Genomic DNA, 16,633 nt, shown 5'->3' with positions numbered 1-16,633 from the left:
CTCTGCCCTTTTCTTGCCTTAATTTTTCGTGTTGTATTTGTTTCCTTTAATTAAGAAAAACGAAAACTATTACGTATTTAGAAATTCGATTCCTGAAAACTTCCTTCAGTATTTTCCTTATCACTTCATTGAAAATTTGTCATCAATAACACATCAACGGTTGATGACTGGAAGCAGAAACTTCTTGATTTTATTTCAATTAAATTTAAATAATTAATATACATACGAAAGTATAATAAATATTTGTTTTTGCCAACACGAAAGTATAACATTTTTCATTTATATAAATTTAATAAATGCATTCATAAATTTAAATAATTAAAAGTTTAGTTTAATTTGTTTCTGTTTAATAATTTTTTAGTTCAATTAATTCAATTTAGGTATTTGTTTCGATTCAATCTATAGTCTTTTTTTTTTTGTTGGATAACAAAATCTGTATTCATTTTATGGAGCTGTAATCAAATAAAATTCTCACATCATTATGAGTGGTTCTGGTGGAGGATTGTGATGAGGCATTGACTTCAAGCCAACCGTTATTGATTTCCTTGCTTATCAATGCAGAATGACTCAAATCCGCACAAAATTAGAGTCAAACCACTTGGATGTTAATTATTGTATTCGCACTTGGGTTCGCTCTGTTCTTTTAATTCCAATTTTTCATATAAACATCTTCTAAAATTCTAGAAAAATAAAAAAGATTCTCAAAACATGGACTAACTATTTTTTCTTAATTCTTCATTATAGATACAATTACTGTGAACATTAAGAAAAAGACTAAAAATAAATCCCATTTACATCTGTACTTCAACTTCAAGCAAGAAGGAAAATCGCCAGTATGGATCCAGCACCTCCGCTTGGAAATTAATCTGTTTCTGCCTCTCTTGATATCCTTCACGATGATAAATGCAACGTAACTTTCATATTCATCTTCCTTGCCCTTGCTCTACTCGTCTACTATATGAATGAAGTTTTCTTTATGAATTCATTTAGTGAATCCTGTGGACTTGTGTTCAACGTCTCCACAAATACACACTCTTATTCCCGCAATTGCTACGACCCCAGCTACGGACTACGCTGCCAGAACAACAAAACTGTGTTGTATTTAAACTACGGGAGTCATTTAGTAGAGGCCATCTGCGCCACTAACTCCACCACTACTCTCCAATCCATCACCGCTGGACTTGATATTAACAATTGCCCTGCCATCTCTCGCCATTCTCTCACATAAAACAACAAGATAACTAAGTGTAACATCCCGAATTTTAAGCATAGAAATGCAAGAAATAGTCTGAAATGAGTAGGTTACCAAACTCCTTTTGGCAAAAGTCCCAGAAATTTTTCTGAAAGAATAGAATGATTCTTAGAAGTCAAATTGCAAAGAGAGAGTTTTTTGCGACCAAGAGACAAGGAAGTTAGAGGCTATAGTAAAGTCTCGAAGGTCAAATATAATAAATGAGCAAGTAAATAACACAATGAATATTTTTCCCTGTAGAGAGTCAAAGGAGTTTTAATTTGAGACTTGAATCACTTCAATGCGATTTTTTTATAATTAGTTATAAATTTTTAAAGTTAGGTAAAAAATCTGAAATTTACTGCATGAATGGTAACCCGAAAATAAAAATAGAAGTTTTCAATACATAAGCTTAATTCATGATTTGCTGGATCTTAGCGCTTCTAAATATATATTAAATGACGGATGTTTCACTAAGCACCAAAAATTACCATTATCATGTGGGCGGATTACTGTTTGTTAGCTGCCAAAGTCCAGTTAACTCTATTTTTATTCACAAGTTCAGAGCCAAGAGGTACAGGGGATTGAGATCAGATTGCAACCAAATCGTTGTGGCGAGTGGGAAGAAGACAAAGGTAACTGCTTGAAAATGCCACTAATATGGTTCTTTGTCATCGTCCGCTGCTGGGTCTTAGAATGCTTTGAGGTGATGAACGGCACAGATATAGCTAATTATCATGGTATTCTTGAGAAGAAAAGAAAAAATTGAAACAATTGTTTTCATGATTGGTCTGGTCGAAACTTCTGAATCTTGACGGTGCAGGTTTTGCTATTGAGCGTGCGACGATTATTCAAGGTTTAATTTTCTCCTTGTCCTTCAATTTCATTTGTCACACTATTAAATTTCTTGCCCTAGTTAGTTATAGAGCGAAACCAATAACAGTTACAGAAAAAAGAGCATCAGTTAGATATTTTTCCCATTCTCTGTTTATGACAATGTTGAGGAATTCCTTCAAAATAATAGTAACCTAATGCCCATCAAGCACTCCTACTCAGAGATCAACAAAATGACTAATGGCTTCAAACACAAGTTAGGTGAAGGACGCTATGGTCATGTCTTCCAAGGAAAGCTTCAAAGCAAACGTGATGTAGCTGTCAAGGTACTAAGCAAGTTCAAATCCAATGGACAAGATTTTATTAGTGAAGTTGCTACTATTGGAAGGATTCATCATGCGAATGTGGTTCAACTTAATTATTGGACTTTGTGTTGAAAGAAACAAGCGAGCTCTTGTGTATTTTATGTCTTATGGGTCTCTTGACAAGTATATATTCTAGGAGAGAGAGGGGAATTCATCACTTAGTTATGAGAAAATATTTAATATTTATCTTGGGATTGCTCGTGGAATTGAGTATTTACGGGGGAATGTGACATGCAGATATTACATCTTGACATTAAACCTCACAATATCCTTCTTGATGAAAATTTTGATAAAAAAGTTTCTGATTTTGGATTGTCAAAGTTGTATTCCTTAGATGATAGCATTGTATCTCTAACTAATGCAAGAGGAACACTGGGATACAAGGCACCTGAATTATTTTACAAGAACATTGGAGGGATATCACATAAAGCTGATGTTTATAGTATTGGGATGCTGTTCATGGAAATGGCAGGTAGGAGGAAGAACTTGAATCTTATTGAGCATTCTTGGCAAACCCATTTTTCCAAATGGGTTTATGACCAATTTGAAGAATCCATAGAAGTGAGTGGTACCACTGGAGAGGAAAGGGAAATTGCGATGAAGATGATTGTTTTAGCTTCACATTGCATACAAATGAATCCCAGTGATCCACCCTCAATGAAGAAAGTGATAGAGATGCTCGAGGGAGAAATTGACCTCCAAGTGGCTTTTCCACCGTACCAACCCTCTATAACTTGGAAAGGGATTCCAAAAGGGGATGTTGAATTGTTGATATATAATTGGAAGAATTTGAATTCAGAATGAGCTTTGTAAATCTTTAATAATAGTTTAATGCATAGTTAGTATTTTGAACATCTCCTTATAGTATTTTTTGCATTTAATACTTGACTAGCTAAGCTTTACAGCTAGCAAATAGCTAGATACGTACAAACACAAAAATTATTGAACAATTTTGACTTCTACATTTTTAATTGAGATGACTGGTTTTTATGACTTTCTTCAATAATAATATCAGTGCGCTTAAGTTGTTGCTGTATAGCTCATCGGCTTAGACTGTGTTTGTGGTAATTATTTGAAAATGTTATAAAGTTTGATACATATTAAGTTGAAAAATTGGCTTGTCACTATTTTCAATATTCATGTGATTGGTTTCTTGGCCAAGAAAACGGGTATGTTACGTTAGCTGAAGTAACGAATTTTTCAGCGAAACATTTATATGTCACTTGATCTCCAGAAATTTCTATACCAAAGCTCGCTAGTCCTGGTTACAGCTTTTATATCTTCCTTCGTGTCGAGGAAACTCCTTGCATTGATTGACAGTGATGGGATCGTTGATGGAATGGGACCACAATAAAATGAGAGATAGGAAAAATTATTACCTTCTCTTAAAAAATACAATGTCATTTAAGATTTGAGGTTTAGAATTTAGTCAATACGGTGGGGGCGATTTTTTTATTGCCCTCTTTTCCTTGGAAGCTTCATGGAGTACTTTTCTTGTCATTTTGTTGAAAATTTGTTCTTAATAATAAGCGGTCTTAATATACTACCTCTCTGGTACTTAATGTAAAAACTAGTTTGACTTTTAGTTTAATTTTAAATATAAAATCTCAATTTACTTTGTCTCTCATATTTATCTATTTTTTTAAGATAGTTTTTGTCGTAATTGCATATGTCAAATGTTTCATCAAATGAAACTTTATTAGTAAAGATATTTTAGAAAAAATAATACCTATTTATTATAATAAACTAATTTAACAAAATTCTTTAATCTACTTAAATTAATTAACAAACTTTTATGTCAAGGACCAAAGGTAGTACATCAATTTTCGTTGACTTGGAGTCAATGATTTGGCTTTTATAAACTTTCATTTTTCTTTTGGTCCAATCTGGAAATTCACGATTACTCCAAAATAGTATTCCTCCGGTTCTAATTTGAATAGATCAACGGTGTTAGTTAATTCAGTTAATATGATTTTTTTTTAAATACCCTAAGCGTCTTTCTTAATTTCCTCCCTCCCTCTCCTACTTGATGATTATTGAAAAAAATATCAATAGGATTAATTTAGAAAAAACTGATAAAAATAAGTCTTATATATGGTACTAATATTAACTCTTCAATTAATTCATAGAGCAAGCACCACAGGAGTAATTCTCTAGACAAAATTTGAACTGTTCACCCAATCAAAATCCTCCGTTTGATTTTTCGAAGTCTAAGGTATGTTAAGAATGCGAAATTTAATATGTAACAATGCGAAGTGCAACTAGCTAGGAAATACTATGTTAATTGATAGTATTCTATCCATATATAATATTTTTTATGTATATAAATTTACGACATGCGTTCATAAATTTAGGTAATTATAAATTTAGTTTGTTTATATTTAATAATTTTTTAGTTCAATTAATTCGATTTAAGTTGACGTAAGCTATATTCATTTTATGGATCTGGAATTAAAAAAAAAATCCTCATTTAATTAAAGTGCCGTGTTAGTGGATGAGGATCAGGATAAGGCATTTAGTCCAGGTCAACCATCATTGATTTTTGTAATTATCAATGGCACTATGGCAGGATGACTTTTCAAAGTCACCTAAACTTATGAGTCAGGGTCAACCCACTTGGGTATTGTATCGAGTGGAGCGAACTTTCAAAATCTGGATTCACTCTACATATTTTTTTTCCAAAAAAAAAAATCATACAAAAGTCTTATAAAATTCAGGGAGACTTAGAAAAATAAAACAAATTCTCAGAACTTGGACTAAAACTCTTATTTTGCAATTATTTTTTATTATCCAATTCTTGCGACCTTCTTATCTACATTTTTACTTGAACTTCACGCAAGAAGGGAAATAGATATCATTAGTTTTTTTTTTTTTTTTGTCATGATATCATTGGTAGTTATCATCATAGGCATCCATCACTTGTTTTGTTTTAAAGGTAGGGGATGTATGGATCAAGCTAGCTAGCACCTCCGCTTGTAAAGTAGCTTGCTTAGCTTCTTCCTTCTCTGACAGTACTTCACAATGATAAATGAAGCCTTCGTAATCATCTTCCTTGCAGTCCTTGCTCTAGCTTCATATTTTTCAGAGACTTCTCCAGACCGGATATCCATTTAGTGAATCCTGCGGACAAGTGTTTAACGTCCTCAACAGATACATATTATTATAAACGCAATTGCAGCGATCCAAGTTACGAACTAGTCTGTGAGAATAACGAAGTGTGTTGTATGTAAACTATGGGAGGCATTTAGTAGAGGCCATTTATGCCACTAACTCCACCACTGCTCTCCAATCCATCACCGCTGGACTTGACATCAACAATTGCCCAGCGATCTCTCGTCATTCCCTCACATACAATAACTTCAGCCAAGCTTTCACAGCCAAAGAGACAGAACTAAACTCCAAGCATGACCACTTCGATTATGTGGGAGGATTAGTGTTTGTCAGCTGCCAAAATCCATTCTCTCCTGATCTCTATCCGGATATAGTGGCGCTTTGTATAACGAAGCGCCCGAAACGCTTCATCCTTTTGTGCTGAAGCGGTATTCCCCAATGATGTCTGATGTGCCAGAGTCATGCAGAATAGATTTGATAGTGAAGGTGGTGCCATGGGGACCAATGACGTGTAATGAGAGTTGTTCGTATCCGCAAGTTCAGAGGCAGGAGGTAAATGGGTTGAGGTCAGATGGCGCCCAAATCGTTGTGGAGTGTGGGACGGAGGGCGGCAACCTAACTGTTCGTTTGAAAAAGCCACTAATATGGTTCTTTGTTCTCAGGATGCGGCATTTTCTCTTTCGGACTTTATTTCCGGTGAGCTTCATGGATATATATGGTTCACATGGAATATAGTTAATCTATTAAAGAAAATAAAATAACGAGGATATTTACTCTCAGGTGATTTAATAGAAACTAATTATGTTTTGGAATTTTTGACAATGCAGCCCTCCTCTTTATGAGCGTGACAGCTACAGGTAAGCGAACCAGAGTTTCTCATTGTCTATAGGAAAACGCTTCAACACTTCATTTCATTATCCGTGATGATTATTGTTGAAATCTTAATGGGAAGTCCATATGTTAGGAATCCCAACAAGGAATTCAATCTTTATAATGTAAGTCTGTATTATATAGGAAGAACTGATTCAATGCTGATTATTATTGTTGAAATCTTGTGTACAGTAACTCTCTGGTCTGCAGCTAAATTTGTACTGGGTGGCCCTTGTGCTTTAATATTCTTGATTCTTCGATGGAAAAGAAGGCATCAATCTTATTATGACAATGTTGAGGACTTCCTCCGAAATAACAGTAACCTGATGCCCATCAAGTACTCTCACTCAGAGATCAAGAAAATGACCAATGGCTTCAAACACAAGTTGGGTGAGGAGGCTATGGTTATGTGTATAAAGGTAAGCTTCGAAGCAATCGCGATGTAGCCGTCAAGTTACTGACAAAGTCCAAAGCCAATAATGCACAAGATTTCATAAGCGAAGTTGCCACTATTGGCAGGATTCATCATGTCAATGTGGTGCAGCTGATTGGATTCTGCACTGAAAGAAATAAGCGAGCTCTTGTTTATGAATTTATGCCTAATGGATCACTTGACAAGTACATATTCTTGGAGAGACAAAGCAACACGCCCATCAATTACGAGAAAATATTTAACATTTCTCTTGGGATTGCTCGAGGAATTGAGTATTTATATCGAGGATGTGATATGCAAATTCTACACTTTGATATCAAACCTCACAATATCCTTCTTGATGAAAATTTTAATCCAAAGATTTCGGATTTCGGATTGGCTAAGTTGTACCCATTAGATAATAGTATTGTGTCTCTGACAAATGCAAGAGGAACACTTGGATACATGGCTCCTGAATTCTTGTACAAGAACATTGGAGGAATATCACACAAAGCTGATGTTTATAGTTTTGGGATGCTACTAATGGAAATGGCTGGCAGAAGGAAGAACTTGAATGTCATTGAGCATTCCTGGCAGACCTATTTTGCTAAATGGGTTTATGATCAATTTGAGGAATCAATAGAGGGGCGCAATATCTCAGATGAAGAAAGAGGAATTGCAAAGAAGATGATCATAATAGCTTCACATTGCATACAGATGTATCCTAATGATCGACCCTCGATGAAGAATGTGTTAGAGATGCTTGAGGGAGAAATGGAGCTTCAAGAGGCTCTTCCTCCCTAAATTTATGTAACTTGGTGAGAGATTTCAGAAAAAAAATGTTGTTGTTACTGACAATTCGTGTTTCTATTAAGCTACTTGCAAATAAGTAAAACTAGTATTATGGTTAGTATCTTTAATGTTTTCGAAATACTCTGATTTACTGGATTACATGTAGGTTATTGTTGGAAGAAGGTTGTTGTCCTGATAAATAATGAAATTTTTATGTTGCCACGTTTTTACATGCTCTTTTATGACATAGCTATTTCTTCGGTATATAGAAATTTAAATTAACAAGCTTTCTCTACAGTTATTCATTTTTAAAAAGAATTTGCTGCTTGGTGGAATTCTAATTCGTAGTTTATACAACTTGCATGATGATATAAGGAATCCAGTGGATTTGAATGGAAAAAACGAGTTAGGAAAGATAAAACTAAGTTTCAAATATTACATATATAATCACTGTCACTCTTTCCTAGAAACTGCCTGGTCCATCTTTCTTATCACTTTGTTGAAAGTTTGTCGCCAATAATGAATTCAGTGGCAGGGAAGCACATCAATTGTCGTTGACCTGGAGTCAATATAATAATTTGGCTTTTTAAAAAAATTAATTTCCATCTTCTTATGGTTCCACCCAATCAATCGTTACCGAAACATCAATTCTTGCCGACAATATGTAGAATAGTATAATCTGACTAAAAAAAATTTCAGAAGTATAATATATATATATAAATATATTCCTTTCAATAAATATTAGAAATTAAATAGAAGCAAGCAAAATTTGCTGAAAAGTTACTTATTTGAGAAGATTTTGATTAAAATGGCTTGAATTCAGTAGGCATAACTCATCTTCAACATATGAGTGTAATTTTTCTTCAGCGATATGCAATACCTATTTCTTTTAGTACTTATTGAAAGAGTTGTAATGAGTTGCACCTATATCTTTAAATAAATTTCAAATACTTTTGGTGATAAATATTTTACTTCTCACCAATTTTTCCTAGAAACCATTGCAAATGTAGTTTTCTTGTAATTAATATTTATTGGATTATATAAATTCAATTTTTTGTTTCTATTTAATTCATATTCCTTTAATTATATATATAGTTCTAGAATGAAGCAAAACATGTTCTTCATCTTCGTTGAAAATTCTCGCGGCATTTATTAATGCGTGTGGGAGTGGAATTGCACAAGGCATTGACTCCAAGTCAACTGTTATTAATAATATCTTTAATCATCGATGACTGACTGGCAGCCACCCAAAATCTGTCCTAGTCAAGCTTTATATAAATTATATAGAATTGAATTAGGCAAATTTTCAAAAGTTGGAAAGCGACTATATTCTTTTTTAAAAGTTTTTTACAATAAAACTCTCATAAAGTCCATGAAGACTTCAAAAAATCGATTTTTTATTGGCCTCTGCACACACAAAGTTCCATTGACTCTGTTTCTTTAAAAATTCTTTACTGTAAAATTCTAATACAAATTCATAAAAAAGTAAAAGTGAATCTCATTTCTATTTTTATTGTGTTACTCTTACCATTGTCTCCCACATCTCAACAACCCTTTCTGTAGAGATTTAAAATATTAAGCTTTCTTTGTGGTTATACACTTCGAGAAGAATTTCGGTTATATTTGACATAATTTGAGTTCCTCAACATAGATGGTCCAAGCTTCAAAAAATGAGTTCGTGAAGAGTGAGCCAAGCTTCAGAATAGGGAAGCCATTCGCATATATGTAGGCCTTTGCAGTAGTTTCTCTTCTATCCATTTTATTCAAAAGGATATAATTCTTTAAAGAACTTAGATTATGATATATAGCTTCAGTGAACCATGTAGTTAGGAAATACTGGACAACAATTTTTTCAAGTTGGTTATAGCCACTGGCAAAAACGTAGAACTTACATATTTATAATTGTTTAGAAATTCTTTCATGGATAACTATCTGTGATCCTATTTTGAACTTTATACACAAGAAGGAAAGACTACCAACCAAAACACAAATTTATATCTAACACAGCTCATTATAACCATCTCAACTTCACTCTATTTCTGAAATGGTAGATAACTCTGGTTGCAATTGCCTTACTCCATTAGCAGCTCTTGTTCTAATTGCATGTGAAGAACCAAAAGGATTAGGAGGCATGATTAGCTTTTCATCGTCCCCTTCCAGCATTTGAACCACATTTTTCATGGTTGGACGGTTTGCTGGATGCCACTGAATGCACCAAAGTCCAATAATGGATAGCTTCCTTGCAATTTTAGTGTCCTCCTCTCCTTCCACATGGATTTGTATGTCTTCATTGTTCTCTAGAAGATTATAAATCCATTGTGGGTAGTAAACTTGCTCGCCATTTTCTTCTGTGACATCTGTGATTTTCCTTCCTCCAACCATTTCAAGCAGTAACATTCCATAGCTATAAACATCTGATTTATAAGACACATTGCCAAAGTTCCGAGAAAATATTTCCGGTGCAATATAGCCCAAAGTGCCCCTAGCTGTTGTCATTGACACAATGCTTTGGTCCTTAGAACAGAGTTTGGCCAAACCGAAATCAGATATTTTTGGAGTGAATTTGTCATCTAACAGAATGTTGTGAGGTTTGATATCAAAGTGGAGGATCCGTTTGTCACAATCTTCATGAAGGTACTCAATTCCTTTGGCTATGCCAAGAGCAATATCATGAAGCTTTCCCCAACCCAGGAAAAGGTCCTTCCTATCAGCTGAAGTTATGAATTTCTGCAATGAACTATTGGGTAAAAATTCATAAACCAAAGCTCGTTTGAAACCATCCGCACAGTAGCCAACCAAGCGAGCCACATTGACATGGTGAATTTGACACATGGTCTCCATTTCATTGATGAACTCTTGTCCATTCCCAGTTGAAGTGTTGAGAAGCTTCACAGCCACCTGAATCTCATTAGATAGCTTCCCTTTAAAGACAGTTCCGTAAGCTCCTTGTCCAAGTTCATCCTTGAACTGATTAGTGATCCTCTTTATATCTGCATACGAGTATCTAGCAGGCCTAAGTGCTTTGTAATCCTCCAAAAACAGTTTAATTTTTTTGTAACCCTGCCTCTCTAGGCTAGCTGCAGTAACCCAATAAACAACAAACCCAACAAACATGAGCAGGAACGGGCCTAGGATTTCACCTGCAAATATAGCGACATATACAATATGTATTAAATTCATTTGGGAACTTTTATGTTCAATTTTTATGTGAAATGATGAATTGTTGGCTGAAGAATCCTTACCAGTGAGTACTATTTGTTTTGATGGACCTGCTAAAATAAACTTTATATCAGCTTCACATACAAATAGATTTTATACCCTGTTTATGAAGGTATTATAATCGGAGAAAAAATTATACCTGTATGAGGGTTTTGGAAACATTCAGGTTCACGTTCAACTTTGTTTTCTGTCAATCTACACTGCCCTCCATGGTCCTCACACTTTCTGCAATCTGGTTCGAGCCAAGATAGATATATAGGCTCATTGTCATAGAAAAATGAATCGGGGACTGATGCATAACCAGGAATTCTCGTGCATGATAGAAGAGGATAGTCTATGATATCCGCAAAGTATGGTACAGCTAAAACCTCATAGCCGGCAACATCGAGACAAGAGAAGTTTCCCAATTTTGGAAATTGATTTGAATCTCTACGAGACGTCCCTGAGCAATTGAATATCGCATTTCGGCTTGAGTCATAATAATCATTTGACCGAAAAGGCGATGCAGATAAATTGAGATGAGCAAGGCATCCATCAGGGTCAGACACAGCAAAGAATTGTTTTTTATAGTCAATGTCGCGTACGATAACCTTGACAGAGAAGGGCAGCTCGAGCACCGTGTGGTTTGTTTCATTACAGTAAAGATCAAAGCCAGGATTATATGCACACCATTCTGGCTGTTTTCCTTTGAGCCTAAAGGGGAATCGAATGGCAGGTCCATCAACCCCGCAACTTGTTACCGTGCATGGATGAGGGAAGTGTGGTTGAGTGAATGTAGTCAAGACGCAGAAGAAAAAGAATAGGATGACCAATCCGCTATGCCGTTTCATTGTTCAGAACAATGTTTAGGTACGATGCTAATATTCGAAATCTAAGACACAATTTGCGTGAGTTTGAACGATAGAAATGGGAAGCAACCACCCTCTTGATATTTTGGAGGAACCATTGCTCCTATTTACTGGAAAATTTCCACCAAAAATGGGAATGGAACCAAATTTCAAAGCTTTCATTGTCTGTTTCCTCAGTATAGGTCCACTGGCATTTCATTGGTTGGTCGTTTGGTAGTTATCTTTGACTATGAAGGCACCCATGAATTTTATCTTTATGTCAAGCTGTCTCATAATTTTTTTCGGATTAGCCACCTAACTCCTTTTAATAAGTTGTCTCATAACTGGATTGCTTACACAAATTCTCAAGACTTTTTGTATTGCTTACTTCCAAACCTTCACTTCATGAATTGTAATTTATTATACTCTGTTCCCTCTGCTCTTTAGCTGCTTCCTCCTCTAATTTAAGACAAAAGTACACGAAAAAAAAATTACGTTAGGTTATTATAAAATTTTTTTATAGTGTTGGATGTATCAACCTTTTGAAAGTTAATGACAAAAATAAAATAACTCCTAAAAAATACTTTAAAGGCAAAATTGAATGATAAAATACTTCAAGCACTTGGGGAAAAAAAATACTGTATAATGTTGGATGAATTAAAAAGAGCATCATCAATTGAAGATAAAAATAACAAAATTATGTAGATTAGAAAATTACTTAAAATTGGTGAAAAGCACTAAAACCTTAGGCACAATGGAGGGAGAGAGTGAAGAGAGAATAAATAGGAAGAGAACTTACTCCTCTATTGTCTTTAATATAAGATCTACTTAATTAATTTATGTAAGTTGAGAAAGTTAGATAGATTAGTTAATTATAACAAGTGTGACATAATCTCTTTAAAATATCCTTATTTAATATTAAATTATATATTAGTTTATAAGTTAGATAAATTAATTTGAAGAAATCAAAAAATGATAAATATGATAAACACAGTAAGCGAAAATTTCAGACATCCTTTTAAGTATATCTTATAAATGATATCATGTCAACTCACTAATCACCAGTGTATTTTAATGGAAAATTTTAAATTTTAAGACATGATTATAAGAATAACCTAACTTTCTTAAACTGTCTGAGTTGATTGAAATTATATTTGAAGATGGAAGGAGTATACTAGAATTAACTTCCAAGAAATTGATCAATTCATGAACGCAATCAATGAGAGTCGGACTTTTCAAGGTTATTAGAAAAGGGGCAAGAAGAAACTACTAGTTGTTCACACGTCTTTAAATTGTTGATTGGCACATAGCATTGACTCCAAAGTCATCTATCATCGAAGTGTTATCTATTATCATACATGCTTTTGAGAACTATCACCGCCCTGTAAACACCTTTCCCAGATCCTTCACAATGATAACGCAAACCGTCATCTTCCTTACCCTTCTTATTCCTTTGTTATTGGCTAGTGTTTGGTTTCTCATCAAAACCATATTTTGAAGATATGCAATTTCTTATGTATAGATATTCCTATAATCGCAATCCCCAAGTGATCAGCGATCCCAGTTACGAACTAGTCTGTGAGAAGAACAAGAGCGTGTTATATCTGAACTATGGGAGGCAACTAGTAGAGGCCATTTATGCCACTAACTCTACCACCACTCTCCAATCCATCACTGCTGGAAATGACATCAACAACTGCTCCGCTATCACTCGTACATACGACAACTTCACCCACGTTTTCTCATCAGCAAAAGAGATGGAACTGAGAGACAAAAATTATCGTTTTTATGTGGGTGAATTAGTGTTTGTCAGCTGCAAAAATCCACTTCTCTCTCCTCTGAATGAGAATATTGTGGCGCTTTGCTCTACTGAAGAGCCAGAAGCGCAATATTCTTATATGCTGAAGCGGTATCCAAGTCCATCTGATGTGGGAGAGTCCTGCAAAATAGATTTGATGGTGAAAATGGTGCCATGGGGACCGATGACATGTAATGAGAAATGTTCATATCAGAAACATGAGAGTGAAGTGGTAAAGGGGATTCACATCAAATGGCGTGCTGATCGTTGTGGAGTGGCGAACGGAGGGGAACCTAGTTGCTGGTTTGAAAATGCCACTAATATGATTCTCTGTCATCGGGATGCACTAAATCCTATTTCTGCAATGTTCATTGGTGAGCTTCGTGGATTTTATCTCGGTATTCTAATGAAGAAAAGCAATTATTGTCATGATTAACATACTGAAATTAATTATATTTTTAATCTGAATTTTGACAATGCAGACTTCTCTTGGAGGTACTTGGATACAGGTATGTGCCAATCAAGGTTTTCTCCTTGCCAGAAAATTTTCTAGTTCTTTTTTTCCCCCATTTGTTTAGACAATTTAACGCACACCTCTCTCTCTCATAGGGGAGGGAACCAGACACCCATCGCATCTATCCCTATTTTAACAACATGTAACATAGAACCCACAACCTCCTTTATGAGAGAGATGGGAGGTCCTTGTGAGTTAGGCTTCGGTAGATGGCCGAAACTTTGTGAACCGACCAATTGTGGTGTGGATAAAAAAAAGTTTTCCTTTCTGGTAAAACAAATAAAACATGTTTAAGCTCTTATATTAGGATCGAGAAGGAGTAAGTAACCACTTTAAGATCCAAGAAACAAATTTTTAAGGTGTTCATCTTACAAGGACATTAAAAAGACAAGTCTTATCAGTTAGACATATAAATATAAACGTGTGAATCTAGTTTACTTAGGATGCAATGAATTCTTACTCTCATGCTGTGATCACTACCTAATTCAGGTCTCAGTCATTCTATTTATAAATCTTTTAGTTTTAAATTAACCCCTCAATCCATGTAATCTCACCAATTTCCAGTAAGTCCATGTAGTTTCCCCTTTTATCAGGTACTCATAATTTCCTCAGTTACAGCTATAGCATTTTCCCCTCCTTTTTGTTACATCCCTATTGTTATTGATCCTATGGACTGTGGTATTAGTTTTTCTTCTGACCATTTATCTATTCCAAATTGTTTGATGTCAGATAAAGAATGCAATTCATCACTTGCATTTAACATTCAAAAGTAAATTATGGTTTTATTAAAGCCCAACTCCAGGTATATAAATGAGGAACTGACGAGACTTTGTAACTCTAACAGGAGGAAAGAGAGGGAAGGAGAGAGAGTTGAGAGACGAACAGAAACAAATGGAGAGGCGAAAGTAATAGCAAACAGAGAGAAACTGAGAGATGCACTGAGTTACTTCACTGATGTTTACAAATCATAATATGAATACAAAGTAGGCATATATCCTATTTATAAACTCAGTATCTCTCAATTAACACACAATCATCTTTCTAGCTAACTTTATCACTCCTATTACACTACCTACGTAATAGCAATTACACAGCAAATTATCCCTTTTGAGAATCTCAACTGTACATTCGCATAAGAATCAATAGGAATCGTCCATTTTTTCACGTGGTTATTTGACCGGGTCAGATTAGGGTATTATCAAGCTCAATCAAGAGTAGCTCACCCAAAGGCGTTTCTTACTTTTACATGGACTTGAACTCAAGAGTTCTTGCTTAAGCGACCACAAATCTCCTTTCTACCAGGAACGAATCCTATTGATATGTGGGAATTGCCCCATTTAGGATTGCCAATAAGGGATCTATAGCTTAAATCCAATTCTATCTAATATCTATCATATATCGAACATGCAGTTAGTAATGGAAATTATCCTTTGGCACCCCCAGCCACAGCATAAAAAATTTAATGGGAAGTCCTCATTTTAGGGACCCCAACACAGAGTTCCATGCATATACCAACTTCAAGGTACCTAAACAAAGTATATCGACGAGAACTACTTCTTTAGGAAACCCCAACCATATTCAAGATATAACTTCAATTATGATGGATGCAGTTACTCAGCCAGACGTTAACAACCAAAAAGTTAAAAATGCACAAGAATAAAGAAAAACAAGTTGGGGATCAGAAAGTGCCTAACCCTTCATGAAATTGTTTAAACATTTACTACCATCAGTAAGAAATTTCCCTTTCAACGTTTGGGAGGGGAAAACATTCGACAACGCTGACATTTATGCAAGTGAAATTAATTGAAATTCTCTGGAAATTTTGTTTTATGTTGCTTCATTTTCTTCTCAGTTATTTTTTCCCCTCTTTTTTGCCCGCAGTTGCCTATTGGTTTGCAGCAAAATTTGCTTTGGGATTCCCAATTTTTGTGGGGTTTCTAATATATAAAATGAGAAGGAGGCATTTATCTGAGTATGATGACATTGAGGACTTCCTACGAAGTCACAGCAATTTAGTGCCCATCAAATACTCTTACTCTGACATAAGAAGAATGACAAAAAATTTCAAGCATAAGTTAGGAGAAGGGGGTTATGTTCTGTATATAAAGGAAAGCTTCGAAGCAAGCGTGATGCGGCTGTTCAACAACGGATGGGCATGATTTCATCAATGAAGTTTCTACCATTGGAACTATTCGTCATGTAAATGTGGTGCAACTGATAGGATTTTGTGCAGAGAGAAGAAAGCAAGCTCTTGTTTATGAGTTCATGCCAAACGGATCTTTAGATAAATACATACTTTCTGAGCATGAAAAATCATCAATAAATTATGAGAAGATCAATGAGATTTCTTTAGGGGGGTGGCTCGTGGGATTGAGTACCTACATCAAGGTTGCGACAAGCAAATCCTACACTTTGATATCAAACCTCACAATATTCTTCTTGATGAGAATTTTTCTCCCAAGATTTCAGACTTTGGATTGGCAAAACTATATCCAACAGATAAAAGTATTGTGTCTCTAACTGCAGCTAGAGGCACAATGGGATACATGGCTCCTGAATTGCTGTATAAAAACATTGGAGGCATCTCACACAAGGCTGATGTTTATAGTTTTGGGATGATGATGATGGAAAGGCAGGAAGAAGAAAGAACTATGATGTTG

General features: G+C 35.0%; 2 protein-coding genes and 2 pseudogenes across 2 annotated transcripts; 3 read left to right on the top strand and 1 right to left on the bottom strand.

Moving 5' to 3' along the window:
- The first annotated feature begins 2,262 nt into the window (after positions 1-2,262).
- On the top strand, positions 2,263-3,234 carry LOC114716621 (PR5-like receptor kinase). Its single transcript, XM_028901651.1, has 2 exons — positions 2,263-2,391; positions 2,668-3,234. The coding sequence occupies exons 1-2, from the start codon at positions 2,263-2,265 to the stop codon at positions 3,232-3,234; spliced, it is 696 nt and encodes a 231-aa protein (XP_028757484.1).
- Positions 3,235-6,555: 3,321 nt separating this feature from the next.
- LOC114716610 (PR5-like receptor kinase) lies at positions 6,556-7,645 on the top strand (annotated as a pseudogene).
- Positions 7,646-9,452: 1,807 nt separating this feature from the next.
- LOC114716602 (rust resistance kinase Lr10) lies at positions 9,453-11,664 on the bottom strand. Its single transcript, XM_028901634.1, has 3 exons — positions 10,974-11,664; positions 10,858-10,887; positions 9,453-10,755 (listed from the first exon to the last, which is right to left on the bottom strand). Exons 1-3 carry the CDS (start codon positions 11,662-11,664, stop codon positions 9,644-9,646), a joined length of 1,833 nt encoding a protein of 610 aa, XP_028757467.1. The 3' UTR covers positions 9,453-9,643.
- A 1,499-nt stretch (positions 11,665-13,163) lies between these two features.
- Positions 13,164-16,588, top strand: LOC114716665 (cysteine-rich receptor-like protein kinase 29; annotated as a pseudogene).
- Positions 16,589-16,633: the final 45 nt, after the last annotated feature.

Source organism: Neltuma alba, unplaced genomic scaffold (genome assembly GCF_004799145.2).
Source record: "Neltuma alba isolate B1F8T4 unplaced genomic scaffold, ASM479914v2 tig00002073_pilon, whole genome shotgun sequence".
Lineage (NCBI taxonomy): Eukaryota > Viridiplantae > Streptophyta > Magnoliopsida > Fabales > Fabaceae > Neltuma > Neltuma alba.
Note: the sequence above shows the minus strand (reverse complement) of the source record. Positions and strands in the feature narration are given on the sequence as shown.